Below are 23,731 nucleotides of genomic sequence, written 5' to 3' on the forward strand. Positions count from 1 at the left end.
TATAAAGGAGAAGTATAGACCAATTTCCCTGATGACCACAGATGCAAAAATCCTCAACAAGATACTAGCCAATCGGATCCAACGATACATTAAAAAAAATTATTCATCACAACCAAGTGGGATTTATACCTGGGATGCAGGGCTGGTTCAATATCTGCAAAACAATCAATGTGATATATTACATCAATAAAAGAAAGGACAAGAACCACGTGATCCTCTCAATAGGTGCAGAGAAAGTATTTGACAAAATACAGCATCCTTTCTTGATAAAAACCCTCAAGAAAGTAGGGATAGAAGGATCATACCTCGAGATCAAAAAAGTCACATTTGAAAGACCCAATGTTAATATCATCTTCAGAGGGGAAAATCTAAGAGTCTTCCCCTTAAGATCAGGAACAAGACAGGGATGTCCATTCTCACTACTATTATTCACCATAGTATTGGAAGTCTTAGGCTCAGCAATCAGACAACACAAATAAATAAAAGGCATCCAAATTGGCTAAGAGGAGGTCAAATTTTCACTCTTCACAGATCTGATACTCTATATTGAAAACCCAAAATATTCCACCAAAACACTGCTAGAACTGATCCATGAATTCAGCAAAGTTGCAGGATACAAAGTCAATGCACGGAAATCAGTTGCATTCCTATACACTAATAATGAAGCAACAGAAAGAGAAATCAATGAATCGATCCCATTTATAATTGCACCAAAAAACAAAAAAAATACATAAAATAGAAATAAATATAACCAAAGAGGTGAAAAATCTATACACTGAGAACAATAGAAAGCTTATGAAAGAAATTGAAGAAGACACATCAAAAAAATGGAAAAATATTCCATGCTCCTGGATAGGAAGAACAACTATTGTTAAAATGCCGATACTACCCAAAGCAATCTACATATTCAATGCAATACCTACCAAAATAACACCAGCATTTTTCACAGAGCTAGAACAAACAACCCTAAAATTTGTATGGAACTTCTAGTTAGACCCCAAATAGCCAAGACAATCTAGAAAAAGAAAACCAAAGTGGAGGCGTCACAATCCCAGACCTCAAACTGTACTACAAAGCTGTAATCATCAAGACAGTATGGTACTGGCACAAAAGCAGACACTCAGATCAATGGAACAGAATAGAGAACCCAGAAATGGACCCACAAATGTATGGCCAACTAATCTTTGGCAAAGCAGGAAAGGCTATCCAATGGAATAAAGAAAGTCTCTTCAGCAAGTGGTCCTGGGAAGGACGAGTTAGAGCGAGTAACATATATCTATAGATATCCACGAACATGCAGAAACTGGACAGCAACATGCAGAAAAATGAACCTGGACCATTTTCTTACATCATACACAAAAAGAAACTCGAAATGGATGAAAGACCTAAACATAAGACAGAGAGCTATCAAAATCCTTGAAGAGAAAGCAGGCAAAAACTTCTTTGTCCTTGGCAGCAACTCCTACTCAACAGTCTCCAGAGGCAAGGGAAACAAAAGCAAAAATGAACTATTGGGTCCTCGTCAAAATAAAAAGCTTCTTCACAGCGAAGGAAACAATCAGCAAAACTAAAAGGCAACTGACGGATTGGGAGAAGATATTTGCAAATGACGTATCAGATAAAGGGTTAGTATCCAAAATCTATAAAGAACTTATCAAACTCAACACCGAAAAAACAAATAACCCAGTGAAGAAATGGGCAAAAGACATGAATAGATACTTCTCCAAAGAAGACATACAGACGGCCAACACATGAAAAAATGCTCAACATCATTCATCATCAGGGAAGTACATACAAATCCACAATGAGATACCACCTTACACCTGTCAGAATGGCTAGTATTAACTCAGGCAACAAACAGAGGATGCGGAGAAAGAGGATCTCTTTTGCGCTGCTGGTGGAAGTGCAAACTGGTGCAGCCACTCTGGAAAACAGTGTGGAAGTTCCTCAAGAAATTAAAGATAGAACTACCCTACCACCCAGCAATTGCACAACTAGGTATCTATCCAAAGGATACAGGTATGCTGTTTCGAAGGGGAACATGCAACCCAATGTTTATAGCCATACCTCTGACAATAGCCAAAGTATGGAAAGAGCTCAAATGTCCATCTGTGGATGAATGGATAAAGAAGACGTGGTACACACACACACACACACACACACACACACACACACAATGATTACTCGGCAATCAAAATGAATGAAGTCTTGCCATTTGCAACAACATGGATGGAACTAGAGGGTATTATGCTAAGCAAAATTAGTCAGAGAAAGACAAATATCATAGGACTTCACTCATATGAGGACTTTAAGATACAAAACAGATGAACATAAGGGAAGGGAAGCAAAATTAATATAAAAACAGAAGGACAAAACATAAGCGGCTCTTAAATACAGAGAACAAACTGAGGGTTGCTGGAGGGTTTGTGTGGAGGGGTGGAGGGGGGTGGGCCAGATAGGCAAGGGGCATTAAGGAATCTACTCCTGAACTCATTGTTGCACTATATGCTAACTAATTTTTAAAAATGTATGTATGCATATTTACATACACATTCACTTGAATCTGTATCTTTGCTGTTATTCTCAATGCTGGGTGGAAATTAGAATCAACTGGAGAATTTTTTTTAAATGCCAATACCTGGAACTTAGAGCAAAGATTCAGATTTCATGTACGCAGGGTGAGGCTGGGGTATTAGCATCTTTTAAAAGCTTCATAGCCAATTCTAAGATGCACCCAGCCCTGAGAACCACTGGGAAATAGTAATTTACATCCGAGGTGCCCTGGCTGGCACATTACACTTGTGGTTAGGATTTATAAGATGCCAATCAGCTGTGCATGTTCCAGAAGAGGCTACCCTCCACCCCCCACCAAGCACTTTAACTGTCTTTACTCTTTACATTTAATTAGTACTGCAGAATTCTTTGTTAATTAGCATTAGACATATTGCAGATTATTTGTCATTGAAAGGAGGATTCAAGACATGCGGTTTGGCTAGAAAAGCATGTAGTGGTCCTGCTAGGAGTCAGCTAAATATTTGGTGCTGCTCTGTGTCAGACGTTCTGTTATGGCCTTTGGAGACCTAGACCCACAGTGAGTACGAGGACTCTGTCAGATCATGTATTGGGCCATACCTGAAACGTTCTGTCATTTGATTAGATCAGAAAATCAGCTGAAATGTGGTGCTAGGATGTGGTTTCATTTGCCTCAGCTGAACATTTTATGCTGTTTGTTGTATGAGGGCCTAAGTTGGGACTGGCTTCACTGAGTTACAGAATAGTCCATGTGGCTCTGTGCATCTGTTGGCTGACACGGGTTCATATGTGTAGCAGCATTTGGGTTGAGGCATGTAATAAACTAGAACAAAGCACCTGCTCCAAGGTGTGGCAGTGAGAACTACAGCCTTCACCTACTTCTTTCACCAGGGGCCACTGATACCTGCAAAAAGGAAGCCTGTGCCCCGTGGTTTACAGCAGTGTGCGTTGCACTTTGTATCCAGAGCCCTGGGTAGAAGAGGACTTTAGTCTTGACTTTGTCCTTTGAGAGGAGATGAAGGCAGATATCACAATCCTGCTCAAAATGTCTCCAGTGTGTTCAGCTTTTCAAACACAGGTGATTCCATTCCTTGTTAGTGGAGAGGAAACAACCTTGAGCCATGTTTGCTTCACTTTTGTGACCTCACTTTGGCATTTTCAAGTGTGTAACTGAGCCATGGCTTGGCTGTAAGGATACTTGGATTCCTAGTCAGGCAAAGTCAGCCACTTCTCTGAGCCAGGGGAGGTGAGTAGCAGCTGGCCCTGGGAAGGCTATTAAGAGAGACGGCAAAATGAGCAATTGTAAGTGCGACAGTGGAACAAGGTGTCTTCTGAGCCAGAATCTGGCCACAGTCCTTGGAGTGCTTCCTTTTTAGTATCAAAGCGGGGGTTCTAAGGACAAGAAGTGTTAATAACAATAAAATTTTATGTGCCATGAAATGCCTTTGATTGTAGCAAATAAAAGTGACTGTTTTGAAAAACAGCCTAAATATCCATAGATAGGAGAGGTGGCTAAATGAGCAATGGTGTGTCCACACATGGAAAGAGATGCGGATGATTAAAATAATGAAATAGGTTTGTTTGCACTGGTAGAAGACAATCCCTAAGACATGTTATCGAGTGAAAAAAAATCAAGTATCAAATCAACACTCAGTGAGATTGCAATTAAGCAACACTCTGTGTCATCTTTAATTTTTAACAATTACATGCATATATTACTTACATAATTGAGAAAATATAATAAAAAATCTTAGTAGACATATAATGAAGTACATGGAAGTACAATGTCCAAAAATTTGGAGAGATGAAATTGTTCTTGGAGCTGAGCTCTGGCATCACAACCAGGGTGGTGTCTGGGCAAGTCTTTGGAACGCTGGGTGACAGTAAGTGCTGTATAGGCTCTGCTCCTCTGCCTCACTTTCTCCACAAACAGGATTATAATTCTGGTCTCACTGAAAATGCATAAACACTGCAGAAACTGGGGGAAAGGATCATGGGGGTAATTCTGGCAAAGCTCAGGAACAATTTCCCTGGGTTGTTAAATAATTGTAGAACCATCTTGGAGATTTTTTTTTGGTCTTAATTCACCTTGGGCAGGAAAGGTTATGCCTAGTTTGAGAGTATGATCCAGCCAAATACACACTTTTCAGAATTTACTCCACTAGGTGAACTTTTTACAGGAAGGGGATTCTTTAAAAACAAATGACAGAGAACTTGCCTCTCATTGAGAAGTTCTGTTCTCAATTTTGATGAATAAGAATGATTTGAAACCACAATTTTGTCTTATGTGTTGTTAGGGAGCTAAATGTATCCAGAATCACTGTTTTTAATGTTTACTTATTTATTTACAGAGAGAGAGAGAGAGAGAATTTTCTGATGCAAGCCTCAGTCTATGAACTGTGAGATCATGACTTGAGCTGAAATCAAGAGTTGGAGGCTTAAGTGACTGAGCCACGCAGACGCCCCTAGAATCGCTTTTTGAAGAGCAAATCTTATGTGGTTTTATAATGCTGCCTGGATCAACATGGGGGAAAGAGGAGTGGGGAGGTGCGACAGGGATTTTGCTGACCTGACAATAATGGAGGTCCTTCCCAGCTCACTCCTTTCTCTAGGTTCAGCCCATTCCGTCAGCCATCCTCAGCTGTCAGCCTCTGCGAAGTTCTTTTCAAGACTTCCTGGAGCCTTCCAGACAGAATCAGCCAGGCTTGCAGGGAAAACTCAGTGACTAGAGGAAGAGCAGGGCTTGATGAGCCATCCAACCCACCTCCACTTGCATTTTTTGAGGTGATCTGAACACTGAACAGCCTTTTACCAGTTTGGGTTGGGCCCTGAGTGGCTCTAGGTATGAAGGGCCCTGAGTGGCTCTAGGTACGACCTGCCCTTGAAAATCTGCTCTGTGCTCAGTGATTCTCTGCTTCTACTGGATGGAATGAAAACTCTTCAACTTAGTATCCACCAAACAGCTGTATATCGGAAGCAAGTTACTCAACATTTCTATGCCTCACCACCCTCTGCAAAATGAAAGCACTGGTCTTCCTCAAACTTTGAGGGCACTAACAGCTGTGAAATTCCATATTCAAGACCCTTAAACAGAGGCGCCTGGGTGGCTCAGGTCATGATCTCACGGTTCATGGGTTCAAGCCCCGCATCGGGCTCTGTGCTCACAGCTAGCTCAGAGCCTGGAGCCTGTTTCAGATTCTGTACCTCCCTATCTCTGACCCTCTCCTGCCCATACTGTCTCTCTCTCTCTTTCTCTCTCTCTCAGAAATAAATAAAACATTAAAAAAATTTTTTTTAAAGACCCTTAAACAACCCATGACACTTCCCCAAAGATATGTCCTAATACTATCCTCAGTTTGGGTCAAGCCTGTAACAAAAAGCCACAAGAAATGGTAGGAAAAGCTAAAATGGCTATTTCTTACTTAGATGAAGAAACTAATGAAGTAACAGCTATGTTCACCTCAACCAGATTTCCTTTAAGTAAAACTCCTTTTAGGAAAGAACATTAGGGGACCAGAACAGATACAGGAGTTATTAGGAGGGTTCTTCTTTACCTATGCTTTTTCTTTGGGGGTCAATATCTCATTCTGACAGTTGCAGAGAATGTCCATGGGCTGATCAGTTCAAGGGGAGAAGAGAATGGCAGCCATGTTTTGTGGGATGAGTAAGTCTGAGGCATGACAGATCCAGAAAGGTCAACATAGATCCTAATACTCCCCTCCATTAATACTTCTTTTCTCTCATTCTTCCCTTTTTTTTTTTCCTCTTACTGAAAACATTAAGGTTTTAAATGGCTTTGAAGGTACAATCCTAGTTTCTTCTTGAACCGTAATAAGACCTAACTATTTTTACATGATTTAACACCTCAGATGAGAAACCAGAAACAGGGGTCTGCTTCATCCCTCCGTAGAGCAAAGCTCTCTGCTCCTCTAGCAATGTGGGTCAAACCCCGATGCATCAGAGTTATGTGGGTGCTTTGAAAAATACAGATTCCAAGGACCCACCATAAATCGATTCAGAATGCCTGGAGTGGGGCCAGGGGATCTGCATTTTTGACAAGCTTCCACAGGCGAGTGTTTTACCGATAGCATCTGAGAACTTTGGCTCTGTGACCTAATCAACACCATGCCATTGCTAATAACTGATCTCCTATAATCTTTCTTGGGACCATCTGAATCAAAAAGGCTCCAGTAAGTATGCAGTTTTAGATGACAGTGAGCATGTAATGTGCTAATTATGGCCAGTGACACCATAAAATAAAAGTGCATCACTGAATGCTTTCAATTTCTTACAATGATGGTAAGATGGCATGTCATGGGGCCTTTTTAGCCCCAGACATCAGTCCAGAGAATTCCAAACAGATATAGACGAGGGCCATTAGGACCCCATATCCTTTCCTCTCAGACTGTTTACCCACGAATAGGATGTCCTGAAGCAACACTTCCCCCAAGTGAAGTGTTGATAAGTCTGGTTATCAGCAAGATATTATTGGCAGTGTGATATGTGGGGTATTTACATTTTCTTGATAGGGTTAGTCATATGAAAGCTGACAAAGAAGGAACAGGGGCAGCGCTGTGGTGCAATAGCAACAGACAGCTGTCCCCTGGCTTCTCGATAAAAAGATGACTTGCATTGCTGAGCGGTGTGGTCACCGCCAAAGGAATGGCCCTCTCACATTTCTTCCTGATTCACATATTAAGTGGGGTTACTTGTCATCCCCTCCCTCTTCTGCTTCCCAGACACTGAGTCTGGAATGAAAATTCACCTGCCTCTGAGTTGGCCACGGGTGGGGGCGGGGGTGTTACTTAGGCTCCCAGGTTGGAAGATTATCTCACCCAGCGCTAGCTATATAAGCTGACCAGGGTGGAGGGGCTCAGCAGGGCCGACTCAAGGGATTCATTCCACAGGAGAAAACACACACAGACGAACAGAACTTCAGGAAGACATGATGGTGATGAAGGTAGAAGAGCTGGTACGTAAGACACATTATCATTTCGCAATGAAAACCAGTTCGGTCTTGATCTGTATTTGGAAATGGAAATGTCCTTTTATTCAGGCATAATGCACAGGTACTCTGAGGTCATCTATAGAAAATGGTTGGCGTATGTGATGAAATAAGTGAAATTGGAAAAATGGAGCTGGTAGTAATGGCTTCTCTCCATATTTCCTATTTCTTATGCTCTCCTTTGGTTTTCTTACCAAAGCTTGGATTCACAGGCAGGTATGAGGATGCCCTAGGGAAGAAGTTTTATTGAGAGAATATGTCTGGAAACTTTATAATTCAAGGCCAAGTATCATCAAAAGTACCTTAAATAGAAGAATCTTAAATAATCATGGAGGGGTTACAATTTTCCTAGGAGAAATATGATTCGGTGGATTAAATGTGGATGTAAACATATCAACCTAATCTAAGCCTTGATTTACCTAAAGAATAGGATGATCACCTGAAGGTAATCCTGGGATATGGCCGCAGTGTGTCCCAGCCTGGGATCTGAGAGCACACCTCGCAGAGGTGGCTGTCACCAGCCAGGGAGGACCAGAGCCCTCCTTCAGCATCCTCTTTGGAGAATGACCCCAGGACAGATCCTGCTTCTTCTGACCCTACAATTTTCTTCCCTCCTAGGTCACAGGGAAAAAGAATAGCAGTGGGGAGACTGGGGAGTTCCTCCCCGAGGATTTCAGAGATGGGGAGTATGAAGCTGCTGTTACTGTAGAGAAGCAAGAGGATCTGAAAACACTTCCAGCCCACTCCCTGAGCCTGGGGGAGCAGCAGTGGAAAATTGAGAAAGAGCGAGAGGCAGAGGTAAGGAGCTTCCACGGAATCCACTAGTGGGAAGTTGGGGGTGGGGCAAGGCAAAGAGGTGCCAGGCAGGAAGGAGAAAAGAGAAAACCAAAATAAATGCAACCATTCCAAAGATGTTTCTCTGCGAAATTCAAACCCATAAGAAGCAACTTTTATAGGGCGGGTTGTAGGAACTAATTCTTTAACAAAACTATCACCTCTGTATTCCAAATCAATGATTGACTGTTCTATGATCATCTTCTGATTGGAAGACTTGGAAAGAGACACAAGTCCAGTGACTTTCTGAGGTCATACACAGTCTAGTTAATCCAAAGCAAGAGAGACCTCTTTTTCTCAGTAACGTGGTTTGTGGTCCGTGAATCATTGCTGGGCTGCATTCACTATCTGTGCTGACAACTTCTGTGTTGCCGGGTGAATTTGCATTGCTTACTAATCACAGATAAAACATGCATTAGTTAGTGGTAGTCCCAGGACAGTCTGTTTCTTAGTAAGCCACCTGAAAGAGATTGGCACTGATATTTCAGAGCTTAATACTTACTGTTGGGTTCTTTCGAGTTAAATAATAAATTCTACAGAAATCTGGGGTTTGTTTATGGAAAGGATTACAAAATCATCACTTACAAACTAGATCCTATCTCCAATTAGTCGAAAGCTGATGCTACAAGCAAGAGAAGTGAAGAAAAAGGCCATTAGCTGAAAACTTAGACTCCTAAATACTTGAGTAAGAAGTCACTAAGTCAAAATCAAAGATTAGTTTTAAAGTTGTTTTCTTTCCTTCCTTCCTTCCTTCCTTCCTTCCTTCCTTCCTTCTTTCTTTTCCTTCCTCCTTCCTTCCTTCCTTCTTTCTCTTCCTTCCTTCCTTCTTTTTCTTTCTTTCCCTTCCTTCCTTCTTTTTCTTTCCCTTCCTTCCTTCCTTTTCTTTCTTTCCCTCCCTTCCTTCCTTCCTTCTTTTTCTCTTTCCCTCCCTCCCTTCCTTCCTTTTCTTTCTTTCTCTTCCTTCCTTCCTTCCTCCCTCCCTCCCTCCCTTCCTCTTTCTTTCTCAAACTGTTCACATACTCCTCTCAGACCTTGCAGATTTTTGTTTAGACACAATCAGATTGCCTGTCAGTAGAACTCACCATATTTTGAAATATGGATTTCTTTTTTAGCTCAAGAAGAAAAAACTAGAACAAAGATCAAAGCTTGAAAATTTAGAAGACCTTGAAGTAATCATTCAACTGAAGAAAAGGAAAAAATACAGGAAGACTAAAGTTTTGGTCGTAAAGGAATCTGAATCTGAAATCATTGTAAGAACGCCTGCTTTTTGTGGTACTACACGTCCAGCATTAGGCTACAGGGGAAGAAAGATCTGTGGAGGGTTTCATTGAATATTGGAAAGCTCGCGGTNCTGAAGGCTGCCCTGGAGAATAAGCTGCCAGTAGTAGAAAAATTCTTGTCAGACAAGAACAATCCAGATGTCTGTGATGAGGTAAGGCTTATACAAAGCACTGCAAAATCCAGCTCATTAATTTTGTGTTTCTTATGCTTAACTTCAGCCTTGCTAACATGGTGCCAAAAACCAGTCCACCTGAAACAGTCTCCCCAGCTGTTACCACATATGCCGGTAGCGTATTAGGATAGTACAGCCATCCAGAAAAAAAGAGGCTGGATTAGTGCTGTGGATTGCATCATTTTTTGGGGACCTCTGGCTGATTTTCCAGTTTGTCTTTAACTTTTTATATTCTTGGGATAGACTTCTAATAAGGCAGAGCCAACAAATCCCTTTTGGAGAAATACATAACAGCATCATCTTTTTTTAAAAAAAAATTTGTTTGTTTATTTATTTTGATGAGAATGAGAGAGAGAACACAAGTCAGGGAAGGACAGAAAGATTCCCAAACAGACTCTGCACTGTCAGCTCAGAGTCCGATGTGGGGCTTGAACTCACAAACCATGAGATTATGACCTGAGCAGACACCAAGAGTTGGACGCTTAACTGACTGAGCCACCCAGGCACCCCAGCATCATCCTTGATCGTACCCAAACACATTAGCGATACACAGGGAATCTGTGGATTGGAATTCAAGTGGCGGCCTATCACTACTTAGCTGTTTGACTTTTAGCAGCTAATTTGCATTTTCTAGACCTCAGTTTTCTTATCTGTAAATAGAGCATACTGGAGTGAATAATGCCAACAATTGTTCTAGGCCAGATAGCCTATTGATCCATTCATACAAAGTCTTCTTCTACTCCTTTTTGTATCCTCTTCTGGCTGGAGAATCATTTCAGAAGGTGAACTAAAAATGAGTCTCCCATTCTCTTTCTCTCTTTTTTTTAATGTTTATTTTTGAGAGAGAGAGACAGCGCGCGAGAGGGGGGAGGGACAGAGAGAAGGAGACACAGAATCCCAAGCAGGCTCCAGGCTCTGAGCTGTTGGCACAGAGCATGATGCGGGGCTTGAACCCACAAACCATGAGATCATGACCTGAGCCAAACTCAGAGGTTTAACTGACTGGACCACCCAGATGCCCGTCCCCCATTCTCTTAAAAAAAAAAAAAGAGTTGAATACTTTTTAATATTCAACCTAGCAACAGTCCCAGATGGAAGAAAGCCATCCGAGCTGCATGGCAAATTCTACACAAACAATGAAGGCACAGAATTCAAAAAAGAGAAATGTCAGCATTTGGATAGTTTTGAACTTTAAATTCACATCCCTCCACATAGACCTCTGAGCACTTAGAAATGTACTTGCAGGAAACTCAAACCTCAGTTGTAGGATATTTGTTCTAGTTCTGCAATGTCAGTAAATTTGGCAGTTCTGATTCCAAAATAAGCACTTGAGTTTCTATCAATTAGGTCACTAGAGTCCCCAGTACCACACCCCTTAGAAAGCATTTATGCTCACTTTCATATGCATCGCTATCTCTTTTTAAATCTCTATTCTGACAGTATAAACGAACAGCCCTTCACAGAGCCTGCTTAGAAGGACACTTGGCAATTGTAGAGAAGTTAATGGAAGCTGGAGCCCAGATCGAATTCCGTGATATGGTAAATATATTTCTTTGTTTGGCAATGAGCCAAAATAAGTAGACTATATGAAGCTTGAGAAAACCTACAATGAAAAATGGGGTTGATTGGATTGAAAATTGATCTGAGAGAACAGGGCGAAAGCTCATTTCTCCATACAAAGGGAAGTTGGGAGATGAAACTAGGTCATGTGGAAAGTATTTCCCATACATACTGAAAAGGAGAGGAGTGTTCCAGGGAAAAGAAGAAAGGGAAAGCCTCTGCATGGAATTCAACATCCTCATCAGAGAGCTGGGTCAGTATCAAGTCAGTAGCATTACTGAGAAGTAATACAGTCAGCACTTGCCTCTCAGTGTCCCTGTCCTTCCATTATCCACGACAGACTGCTCGTGGCCCCGTGGCTGCCAGCCATGTGTCAGAATTCTCTAGCTGTACACCTTATGTGATAGATGCCATCAGTGAGGTTGAGGGCTAAACTGCCTACGGAATGAATTGCATCTATGGAAAGTAGCTGCTGTTCAGACCTCAATAATTCAACCAGTGTGATTTCTACAAAGGCCAGCATACAGCATATTTTGTGAACTGCGGACTGAGCTGGGAATATGCTTTATTTATTTAAATGCAGCTCAATTTGACTTTATGACAAAGCGGAAAAGGGATATTAAAAAAAGTCCAAAGAACTTGAACGAAATTGAACCCAAAAGACAAACACACAGAAAAACAATAAAAAATAAATAAAGTTTGCATGAAAAGACACTCAAATCCATGAGTGTGTGATTTGGAAGGCAGGAATATACCAGAGCAGGGAAGACGGCAGCTCCTAAGAGTAAGCGCAGTGTGCAGTGACGACCGGCGGTGGCAGCTGAGGTACAGAGGCTGTGCTGGTGCAGATGACAGCAGAGAGCCAGCAAGAGATGAGACAAAAACAACAGGGACACAGGAAGAGGTGGCAGCCCCGGATTAAAATCTCCTGGAAGGAACTACTTGTATTCTGCCAGAATTTTAAAATGCATTTGTCTAGAACTTCTGAGTCTATTTGGCAAAAGTGGCTGAGAGTTTCAGGCAGATGTGGGTTTGAATATCTATTCTGATACTTACTAGCTGCGTTGCCTTGGACAAGAAACTTGACTGTTTTGCAGACTTGGTTTTCTCACCTGCAAAATGAGGGCAGTCACACCTGCTGGGGGGATCAACCCACTGAAAGTGTGTAGCACTTTGCTGGCAGGTGGAAATTCTCTGTAAGTTGTAGTTTTTATACTTTTACCAANTTAATGATGCAAATACATGCACACAGATACACACACAGGAGCGCATATGCTCACGTCCACACATATCTAGTTTAGCTAAAGCATCTGGCCAGAGCCTTCAGCTACGATAATTAGAATCAGCAATCCAGAGGGGGACAACCCAGTGTCACAGTGGATGCCCTAGCAAATTGGGTATTCCTGGGCCTCAGAAACCAAGTGCTAACTCCTCTGACCAGTTCCTTTTTATGCCGGTTTACCTTCTGCTATAGCTTGAATCCACAGCCATCCACTGGGCAAGCCGTGGAGGAAACCTGGATGTCTTAAAACTGCTGCTGAATAAAGGAGCAAAAATCAGTGCTCGGGATAAGGTACTTCTCCTCTCCTCCCCTCCCCTCTACCACCCTTGGCCTCTTCCCCCTCCTTGGCCTCTTCCTCCCCGTCCCCTTTCTCTCGCAAAGCCACCTCACCATTTGGGTCAGCAGGAAGTTCATGCCGTGTGGGGCACCAGAGTGGCCACTTGTCCCCCTCACACATGTTTTGGGGTCCGGGACAGCCTCTGACCCCGAACCCAGCAAATCAGTTGCAATCTTCAATTTCCCAGCTGCTCAGCACAGCCCTGCACGTGGCGGTGAGGACTGGCCACTACGAGTGTGCAGAGCATCTCATCGCCTGTGAGGCGGACCTCAACGCCAAAGACCGAGTGAGTACCTGGGCAAAGCTCTGCCTCCTGCGGCCTCAGCCCTCACTTAATCTGAAATCCCTCCCCGAACCTGGTACCCTTATGGGATCCACTTCCTGTCCTCAGACCCACCTTCGGCCTGTTGACTCTGCTTCTCTAGGAAGGAGACACCCCTCTGCACGATGCTGTGAGGCTGAACCGTTACAAGATGATCAGGCTCCTAATTACATACGGGGCTGACCTCAACATCAAGAATTGTGTAAGTACCCCAACTAAGTAGTCTCTGCTTGCAAGCTTTGTTCTTCACAAAAGCATATCTTGAAAATAGTCCCACGGTAGTAGGATTTCAGGGTTGGGGACAGCCTTTTGATGCTTTAAATGCCTCTGTCCCTATAACGATGTTGCTAACCTTGGCAAGGTCACCTGGTCAGAGGCAGGTGTAGCCCAACGTGACTGCTATGGCTTCAGCGCTGGTACAGTGTCTAGTGATCCTTTTAAAATTTGGTCTTGAAAATACAGGTCAAATTGCGCCTCTTCCCAAGTCCAAGGATAATCTGCCTTGGCCACCCCTGGCTGAGCAAGGCCTGGGGTAGTCAGGAATAAAGACAGGCACCATTCCTGAAGTGATAAAATCCCACAGCAGTCAATGTGGCCAAGAGCCAATGCACTGAAATTAATCAATATCTAATACGAGTAATTTTGAGTACTCCCCCCCCACCCCTTACAACAGCATGATATGCTACTACCTCTTTCTTCCAAGGCTACACATGCTGTTGCCTATATTTTTGAGATAATTTCTATCCATTCTCCACTTTGGTTTATCTGCATATCCCTCAAAATAATTTCCTATATTTAGGCCCTGAAAATGCTCATATAAGTCCCTTCTACAAGTACGTGTTAATTTAGCTTCATCTGCAAGCCAGGGAGTAGAACCAACTTTTCCTCATGGTCCCGATTCCCAGACAAACATCATCTAATATAAGCTTTAAAAATATCACTGAGAGGAATGGATATAAATTACTAAAGAAATAATTTGAAAGATTTGGTGGAGAATCACTTTACAAAGAAGGAAAAGAAAACCCCAGTCATCGTATACGGTGAATAATTTCTTCCCCTTATTGTGCTACTATGAGACTGAGAGTAATATTTTATCATAAAACCCCCCCCCCACCACCCACCAAAACTGTCTCAGTGATAAGAACAAAGAAAGCAATAAGTAGAGACTGCTTGGATGGGAAAGTGTTAATAGTAGGGTCCCTTGATAGTGAAATGGATCTTATCTAATAATTTAAATAAATTACCAGAGAAAGAGTAGATTTAATGAAATCTCCAAAACTGCAGAAAATATGATTTCTTTTAGGCAGTGAGACACTAGCAGCAGAAAGAAATAGCTTACATATTTGGGGAGACTGTGTAAGTAGCTATAAAATTAGGAGATAAATTCTAACAGAGAAGAGATGAAGGAATTCATGGAGGAACAGCCCAAAATATACCAATGGTTCTGAACGATGAGACCATAGCATAAGGGTCCAGGAACTATTAATGTCAATGACCCAAAGGCTGGATGCTCCCCACTGGACCTGTAAGCCACTGGACACCATATTGAAGGGAACCAGAAACGACACACAATACATTATTCTATCGTTGTCTAAAACTCTGTCATCATGTATCCTGATGAGTGATTCTCAAGGAAGATGCTACAGAGGTGGGAGGCTCCAAAATGAAGGTTACAGGGCCACTAGTTCAAGTAAGCGCATGGCAGGCAGAGCACCTAAATTACTTAAATGGTGGCAGCAGGGGTCTGCACACAAAACTTTTAAAGGGCCCTTCCCTAGCCCAGTCCCTTGCTGCTCTGTGGATCCACAGGGATCATGCTACCAACTCTCCTGATTTCTTCAGAGAGCCCACAAAGGCAGCTGGGAAATCTAATTTCCAGCTGTTGCCAATTAATTCCAACTTTTAAAAAATCTGAACTCTGGTTGGGCCCAAACAAAACAAGTCTCTAGCCTGATTTGCATCTCAAAGCTGCCAGTTTGCAGTCTCTTGAGTTAAAGAGACTTCCAAATGAATAGAGGTGAAAAAGTTTAAGACTTTTCATACTTAAAGACAAGGATTGAGAGGTGACATGGTTTTCGTTTTTATAAATGTCTTGAGACACATGCATAAGGGGCAACGAATTCTGGTCTCAAAAATGACTTACACATCATTGACACCACCTCCAAGAAAAATGAAATTTCCTGGGAGATCCCAGTGTAACTTCTGAGCAGTTGTGAAAACTCTACCCTTCTGAGCAATAGTCACTCTGAAGGGTGCCCAAGGACGTCAGCCAGGGTGTCAAAGCAGCTCGTTTACTACCAGTTTTTATCAATCAGGAATCATTTTCCAAACTGATAGGAACTAGTTCTTGACTACTACTTCCCCATACCCATTCTGTAGGATTCTGGAGGTGCAGAGAGACATTTTGTGAATTTAGAAATGACTTTGCGTGCTCTTGCCATCTACTACCTAGGGATCAGGGATTTTTACCCAAACCTGGGATAGTCCCAGGATAGGGAAACACAACAAGAACAAGAAGAACAACAACCACCATAACAACAACAACAAACAGTGCTACTCTGAAACGCCAAAGGCATTACGGTGAGAAACAGTAAAGAGCTGATTTGAATATAAACTGCAAATCACTCATAGTGGAAAGCATAAAACAGTTCAGTAAAGCATACACCTACCCATTACCTCATTAAACACACACAGAGGATGTGAATTTATAGATGCCTCCCATCTGGAAGTCAAATTTCCTCATGTATTTTGATTAGGCTGGGAAGACCCCAATGGATCTGGTGCTACACTGGCAGAATGGAACCAAAGCAATATTTGACAGCCTCAAGGAGAACTCCTACAAAACCTGTCGCCTGGCCTCATTCTGAGGGAAACCACATCTCTTCATCAGCCGTTCTTCACTGGCATTTTGAGGGCACAGCCCCCAAGAAGAGCAACTAGTCATAAAACCCAGCTTCTATCCACCTATTGTAAAGCTGCACCTAATGAGGTTTTGAGAAAGCACGGAGATAGAGGTACGGAGATGTCCCTTAGTGAAGCGCACTCTATTTTTATTTATTCCTGGTTATTTATTTATTTATTTACTTCGACACCACTGATACTCAGATCCTTCACAATCATCCATTTGGTGAGCAAAGCTTCATTTGTATAGAACACTGCAGACCCTTCCTGCAGATCTTGAACCATATTAACGAGCAATGTGGTGTTTACTTATGTGCGCCTCGCTCACGGAAGCTACTTCAAGGTGTTTTTAAAAGACAAGGGTGATTATTGCAGCCCTCTTTTCTCCTGAATTTTCAACCCTGAAGTTCAAGGCAATGGAAGGCATGCGGTGACAGGAAAGGAAACCATAGAATGAAAAGGATTCTGTGAGAAGGACAGTAAAGCCAATCGTTCTATGCCCGGGTCTGGTATTTCTTATGAAGTCACACGTTGTACCAAGGTGAAGAGAATGTTGTGAGTGTAAGGAGGGTGTAGTGGCGGGAGTGGACTGCTGAGCCGTGCAGAGCTGAATCTGCTTGAAAAAGATGAAAGGGACTGCAAAGTGTAAATGTGTAAATGTGTATTATGTTGTATGTCTATTTTATATTCATAATAAAAGCAAATGCTGAACCTCTAATAAGTACTTCTATGAATGTGGTTGAGAAATAACCGGATAACAAAGGCCATTTCGATGAAGTGTTCTTTCCTCTTCCAAGTTTTTCAGATTACAAATGTCCTGTGAAATAGCACCTCTCAGTGATTAATGTGCAAACAGACCACCTGAGGATCTTGCTAGAATGCGGATTCTGATCCGTCCCGTTTCAGGTGGGGCTTGGGACTCCGCATTTCTGATGAGCTCCCAGGTGATGTAGAGGTGGGGGTACACCACAAGCACAGGGAGCAGCAAGGCGGTGAAAACCATCAAGATACAGAGGGGTTCCAGAGTTCTTTTGGACCCAGCGATGGGGAGAAAGAGACCCCTGGTGGGCAGAGTGATTACTGCAAGTTAAACAAGGGTTCTTTAGGAAGTTCCCATTAGGGCTCATCTGGGGATTAGTGATTATTGTGGACACCGGCTGTTGGTGTCAGAGCGTGCCCATGAGAAAACACACCTGGCCAATGATATTTGGCCTCCAAGGGGAGCCGTTTTGTTGCCAGATGCTGGACCAGGTGCTAAGACCTGTGATGAGAAAACCAGATGGTCCTTGACCTGCCTTCCTGGAACAGATGAATATTTAAAAAAAAAAAAAAAAAAAAAATTCCAGAAATAAATATGCAATAATGATCTGAGGTAAATAGAATGAAGTAAAAAACAGAGTCCTGTGAGAGTCTCAGAGGCAAAGGGTAGGGATGTCTACAGACTTCACTGAGGTGGTGACTTTTCAGGGTAGTCTTAAGGATAGACAACCATTCAAGCACAGTGTTCCAGACAGCAGAGAGACCATAGGCAAGGGCAAGGTCATGGGAAAAGTCTGGCACTTTCAGGAAATGTATGAAGGCCAATGTGAAACACTGGCACTGGTACCCCTCCCGTCAAAATTCATCCCAGATGGGATAACTAAACACATGGCCTCTTAGCTTTTCCTCTAACATTTGGAGACTGCAGAGAGGCATGGTCCATAACCAGAAGGTGTCACTTAGCCGGTCATGGGCACGTAAGTTGCGAGGATAGTCGGAAATATTTTTGAGCCTTTTGTATCTAGCTTCCTAACCTCCCAAGGGCATCAGGAGCTTCACTCCCTCTGCTATCTCCCTCCCTCTCAATCAATCCCCTTTTGTCATCCCTCTGCCCTCCTGCTAGGGTCCTGGCTCTAGTCTTGTCCTTAAGGCTCAGGGTCTTCCCATTTCCTCCTAGTAAAGCACCTACAACACGAGTAACATTTCTCTTGCTGGTACCGGTGTCTCCCACAGCATAACTTGGTGAGTTATCATGTGACCAAGTTCTCTATGACGCTTTCTTCAAGTCCCCCTCCCCGCCAGAGCTGGGAGGGGAGAAGAGGAGAAGGGGTGGAGACACTTTCGGGTCCCCACATACTGAGGTTTCTAGTAGCACAGAGGTAGAGAGCATGAGAGACATCACAGGGTAAGTCCCATTAAAACAAGGCCAGTTCGGTCACCTATTACTGGAAAAGATAAACACTTAAAGCAAAACTTTCAAGTTTCTGTCACACAGGTGGTTAACTTTTAAGCTCCTCTTCTTCCCACTTGACCTAGCTCCTTGCCCACAATCTGTCTCTCATCTTGTTTTCCTCCGTGAAGGGAACGTCCTACTGACCAACAGACTGCTGGTAGCTCTTGATTCTCTTTTCCTCACCCCACTCTTCCAACCCACCTCCAAGTCTTCTTACCAAGAATCCTCCCTAAGCAGTACGCCATCCCCCATCCCAGGGGCCACATATTCAGATGGCCACAGTGTCCCCCAGATTACTCAAACGGCCCTTGCTCGCTCCTGACCTCCGGCTCTCTTCCCTCTAGTCTGCTCTTTAAGTTGCAGCTAGAGTGATTTTGCTAAAATGCAAATCTGGTCAAGTCATTCTCCTCTTTAAAATTCTTCAGTGGCTCCCCATTTCCCTTAGGAGGAAATGAAAACTCCTTAACGTTTTCAAAAATCCTTGAAATCTGACTGCTGTTAACTCCCTATTCTCATCTATTTCTCATCATTTTCTTAGCTAAATTCTGAATTTCAACTCTGGAATTTTTCAGTTCCTTACAAACCCCAGGCACTTGTTTTTCTGTTTTCACATACTGTGCCAGCTCCCTGGAAGACTCTCCGCCACACCCCACCCTACCCCACAATTTCTCCTCATTCTTCCACTTCGGGTTAGCTGCCTTCCTTCCACACAGTCACCCTTGACCCTTACTTACACTGTGAGTCCCCCACCTTTACATGTGTTCCTGTTGTACTTTGTTTTTAGTCCAGCGGTGTCTTACATCTATGGGGCTGCCTTTCCCTGCCAAGGGAAAAAGATCTCTCTCCCCTTGAGGAAGTAATACCTACTCACCACGTATTAAGCCAATCAGAGAAGTGAATAATGAAGAAAGCAAACATCCCCAATAATCCTTATTTCAGGCTACTATTTCTGTGCACATTACATAGACACTGTACATTTAGTAACTGGTTTCAACTGAACAACTTATTCTAGACATCTAGAGAGTATTCTTATGTTTCAATTTACAATGGATCATTTAACTAGGCCTATTACTGGGAATTTAGGTTGTTTCCATTTTCCCATTATTTTATTTTAATGTTTATTTATTTTTGAGTGAGAGAGACAGTGCGAGTGGGGGAGGGGCAGAGAGAGAGTTTCCCATTATTTTAGACATTATCCAATAAATGTCCTCACATAGGCACCCTTTACACCTAAACAGCTATTTCTGAAGAAATCCATTTGTAAAAGAATCTGTACGATTGCTATCAAATTATACCCTTTCCATAATGTTACTGTCTTCCCCCAAATCATGAAAAGTCTCATATTATACATTTTTTATCTTTCTTTTTAAAACATTTTTTTGTTTATTTTTGAAAGAGAGAGAGACAGATGCAAGCAGAGGAGGGACAGAGAGAGGGAGACGCACAATCCGAAGCAGTCTCCAGGCTCTGACAGCACAGAGCCAGGCACGGGGCTTGAACTCACCAGCTGTGAGATCATGCCCGGAGCCGAAATCAGACACTCAGGCGACTAACCCATCCAGAAGCCCCTAAATTTCTTTACCTTTCAACCTGATCAGCAGATCTATTTTTGGTGGATTTTCCTTGATTACTAAAAAAGTTCAGCAGCTTCATGTTCACTGAGCGTTTTTCCAGGTCAATCTGCCCAGTTTTCTATTAAGTAAGGGTCCCTGGAAGCAGCACTTGGAGTGAGAGTTCTTGTGTAAGTGATTACTGAGTGTGCTCTGGGAGGCAACGACAGAAACAGGACAGGGTGGGAGGAGACACAGGCAAGGATGTACTTTCAGAAGTCTCTCCTCAGCCTCATCCCAGCTCAGGAGCATAAATCGTGCCATAGAGGCCAGAAAGCCGGGAAAGAATGCCCTGCATTAGGCACAGGCCAACCACAGAGGGTGGGGGCGAAACCACCCAGGCACCTCTGGGTAAGGTGACTTCCACTGGCCCAAGGGCAATGCTCTGGGGAAGAGTGAAGATAAACCGTTAGTACCCAAATCAGAAGCAGACAAAGGAGGGGTAGAGCAGCCTGGTCAAAGGGACCTGGCGGACACTAACAGCATTTACCATGTTGCATATGTTCTTTAAAATGTGCTTTCCTACTTGTTTGTACTTTCTAACAACATTATTTTTATAGAGGTAAATTAATCAAGCTTCACATTTCTGGCTTTGATGACCACATTTAGGTTTTTTCCAACCCAAGGTTATTTTAGACAAAGAAATGTACTTACCTTTTCTCTAGTATTTTACAAGTTGTTTTTTTTTTAAATTATTATTTCTTTAATCCACTTGAACTTAGTATGGTTATATTGGGTAGAAGAGGGATTAGGCTTGTTTTTTTCCTAAATGATAGAGTAACAGCTGATCCTTAGAGTAGGTACACTCTGTGGGCCGAGCCTCCTGGGCCTTCTACAAACATAAATCTCCTTAACCTCTGCAGTAGTGCCACAACACGTATGGAGAACAGATGAAGAAAGTGAGGCCCAGAGTGCTTACGTGATTTATACAAGGTCCCAGGCACTAAGTACTAGCAAGTTCAGCTTTTAACACAGGTAAGGTCTTTAACCTTTGCACTTACTTGGTACGCGGTGCTGCCCTTCCCACATAGGTAACCAGTTGTACCAATGCCACTGAATTGAAAAATCCCTCATTTCTTCTTATAACTGGAGTCATTCTGAACTCCCAACTCTTTCATTGATCTATATGAATATTTGCACCAGTCACGTAGTTTTAATTAGTAGGGTCATGTTGTACTCTTTAATATTGGGTGTACAAGTCCCTCCCAGTGTTTTCCTATGAAACTGCCTAACTATTCTCATCTTTATTCTTTCAAAATGTAGTTTAAAATCCAAACATATACAGAAGCAAATATATGCAGACACTGTTTTGGATTTTATGAAATTCATAATTTGGGGGAGACTCTGGTGAGCAATGTCTCCTCATGCAAAAAAACACAGTGTCTTCTTGCATGTCTTCTAGTCTTCTCTAATTTCCCTTACTAAGAGTTTTCTTCAGGGGCGCCTGGGTGGCTCAGTCAGTTAAACAACCAACTCTTATTTCAGCTCAAGTCATGATCTCACAGTTTGAGAATTCGAGCCCTGGGTTGCACTCTGTGCTGACAGTGCGGAGCCTGCTTAGGATTCTCTCTCCCCCTCCTGCGTGTGCTCTCAAAAACTTGAACAAAATTGTATTTAAAGAGTTTTCTTCACAGAGGTCCTACATATTTTTTTTAGTAGACGTAATCTGCATCTTTGTGAATAGAGGCATCTTTTAAAATGACATTTTACAGTAACTTATTGTTTACTAAAACTATTACCTTTGGTGTATTTAGTTCATAACTGACTGCTGGCTGAACTTTTATTTATGGTATTGTCATTTTGTTGCAATAAATCAGCAGCGTGTCATGTTCTAACAAAGATAAACATCAGAAGGAAACTGCCTGTGGCTCTTCCCGCAGGGCTGGCCATCATGCCCCCATTTTGCAACAGGATGAGCAGCTATGCATAAATAAAAAGTAGGCACGACTGCAAAGGCATAACAAACGTGCAGAAATGAAGAAGTACCTGTATTTCTTATCTTTTCCCAGTTGCTTCTTTTATGAAGATGACAGTCACATCTGCAATAACGTTCCTCAATATGACATCTGGTGCAACTGGGGCAAATAGACACATATAACTGGTTGATAAAGTAGACTAAAGTGGGGCATCAAAAAAAGTTGAACATACGTCCCCTTAAATATTTTGAGCTTAAAATACATAAATGGACACTCACGTGCTGATCTGTAAAGATGAACACCTGCCTGTTCTTGGGAGTATGGGCCCTCCGATGTCTCTTTAAAGAAGAAAGAGAACTTAAGACTCGAGTGAAGCCATCCAAGTGTGGAGTTTTCACTGGGTCCTCCCAAATCCTAGTTGTCCTGTTCACACCTATTTTAACAGGTGTTTTTTTTTTTTAAATGTTATTTATTTATGAGAGGGAGAGAGAGAAAAGAGCACACACAAGCAGGGGAGAGGCAGAGAGGGAGATACAGAATCCGAAGCAGGCTCCAGGCTCTGACCTGTCAGCACAGAGCCTGATGTGGGGCTTGAACTCACGAACCATAGGATCTTGACCCAAGCAGAATTTGGACACTTGACTGGGCGACCCAGGCACCCCTGACAGGTTTTTTTAGTGGCTCATCTTTTATGTTATGTATGTTATGTTATATATGTTAACTAAAAATTATGATAACTGCTGCACTATGAGAGACAAAAAAAGAATTCCTGGGAAAGCATCACCTCGGATTTCCTGGGAATTCTTTTCTTGTCCCTCACAGTACAATAGTTTTCATAATTTTTGGTTAACGTATCTAATTTTACAATGCTACCCCACAGTGGCATAAACAGGCTCGTGAATAAACACACACCTAACTTTTGGAGAATCCAAGTGGGGTGGAGGCAGCAGCAAGCTGGCGCCCGAGAAGAGGGCAACTGTGGTGCGTGGGCTCCGCAGCGGCAGCCATCAGTTCTACAGCGGGAATGGAGGCGGCTCATCCATCAAATTGCTCACGTGAAGTCAGACAAAAATGCTTTGTTTTAGAGTCTTCACACTTAACATATACAATATATAAATATACATGGACATACATATGTATGTGTGCAAAATATTCTTCTACTTGTGTTTTGCCATGCTTTTTATTTTCAAGATCAGGAGTGGGTTTTAAGTTTTATCAAATGCCTTTCTAGCATCCATTAAGACAACTCTGATTTTTCTCATTTGACTAATAAATATGATAAAGTACATTAAAAAGCACTGAAATATCCTTACGTTCCTAGAATAAATCTCATCTGCCATCATATACTGTTTTAATAGTCTCTCTTTACCAGTATTTTATTTAAGCATCTATATTCATAAGTGAGACTGACAGCTTTCCTCTTTTAAGTTTATTTTGAGAGAGAGAGAGAGAGAACATGAGTGGGTGAGGAGCAGAGAGGGAGACAGAGAATCCCAAGCAGGCTCCATACTATCAGTGCAGAGTCTAATGTGGGGCTCAAACTCATGAACTACGAGATCATGACTTGAGCCAAAATCAAGAGTCGGATGCTTAACTGACTGAGCCACCCAGGCAACCTGAAAGCTTTTTTTAAAATTATCTTTCCTCTCTCAGAAGAGTGTCCTTTTTCTCACTTATTTTCTTCATATCAATATAACATAAATGCAGGTACTTGCAAAAAAGGCAACTTCTATTTAACATAATAATTCTACTACTTAAAAAAAATTA

At 42.4% G+C, this 23,731-nt stretch overlaps 1 protein-coding gene and 1 long non-coding RNA gene across 2 annotated transcripts; one reads left to right on the forward strand and one right to left on the reverse strand.

The window, feature by feature from the left end:
* Nucleotides 1-7,437: 7,437 nt before the first annotated feature.
* ANKRD1 (ankyrin repeat domain 1) lies at nt 7,438-16,883 on the forward strand. Its single transcript, XM_077780773.1, has 9 exons — nt 7,438-7,504; nt 8,156-8,335; nt 9,484-9,639; nt 9,723-9,803; nt 11,265-11,363; nt 12,859-12,957; nt 13,191-13,289; nt 13,429-13,527; nt 16,082-16,883. Exons 1-9 carry the CDS (start codon nt 7,478-7,480, stop codon nt 16,190-16,192), a joined length of 951 nt encoding a protein of 316 aa, XP_077636899.1. The 5' UTR covers nt 7,438-7,477; the 3' UTR covers nt 16,193-16,883.
* Nucleotides 16,884-22,036: 5,153 nt separating this feature from the next.
* LOC144245387 (uncharacterized) lies at nt 22,037-23,010 on the reverse strand. The gene is made up of 3 exons (XR_013339241.1): nt 22,877-23,010; nt 22,243-22,302; nt 22,037-22,123 (listed from the first exon to the last, which is right to left on the reverse strand). It is a non-coding gene; the product is annotated as an uncharacterized LOC144245387 (long non-coding RNA).
* Between the last annotated feature and the right edge of the window lie 721 nt (nt 23,011-23,731).

The sequence above is a fragment of the Crocuta crocuta genome, unplaced genomic scaffold, assembly GCF_008692635.1.
Source record: "Crocuta crocuta isolate KB4526 unplaced genomic scaffold, BGI_CrCroc_1.0 scaffold170, whole genome shotgun sequence".
Classification (NCBI taxonomy): Eukaryota; Metazoa; Chordata; class Mammalia; order Carnivora; family Hyaenidae; genus Crocuta; species Crocuta crocuta.

Excerpts from the sequence above, each read along its gene's own strand:
- ANKRD1 (XM_077780773.1), top strand. The coding sequence starts at position 7,478 with ATGATGGTGATGAAGGTAGAAGAGCTG. Across the intron at positions 7,505-8,155 it reads TGATGAAGGTAGAAGAGCTG|GTCACAGGGAAAAAGAATAG; the intron begins GTACGTAAGACA and ends CTTCCCTCCTAG. Across the intron at positions 8,336-9,483 it reads AGAAAGAGCGAGAGGCAGAG|CTCAAGAAGAAAAAACTAGA; the intron begins GTAAGGAGCTTC and ends TTTCTTTTTTAG.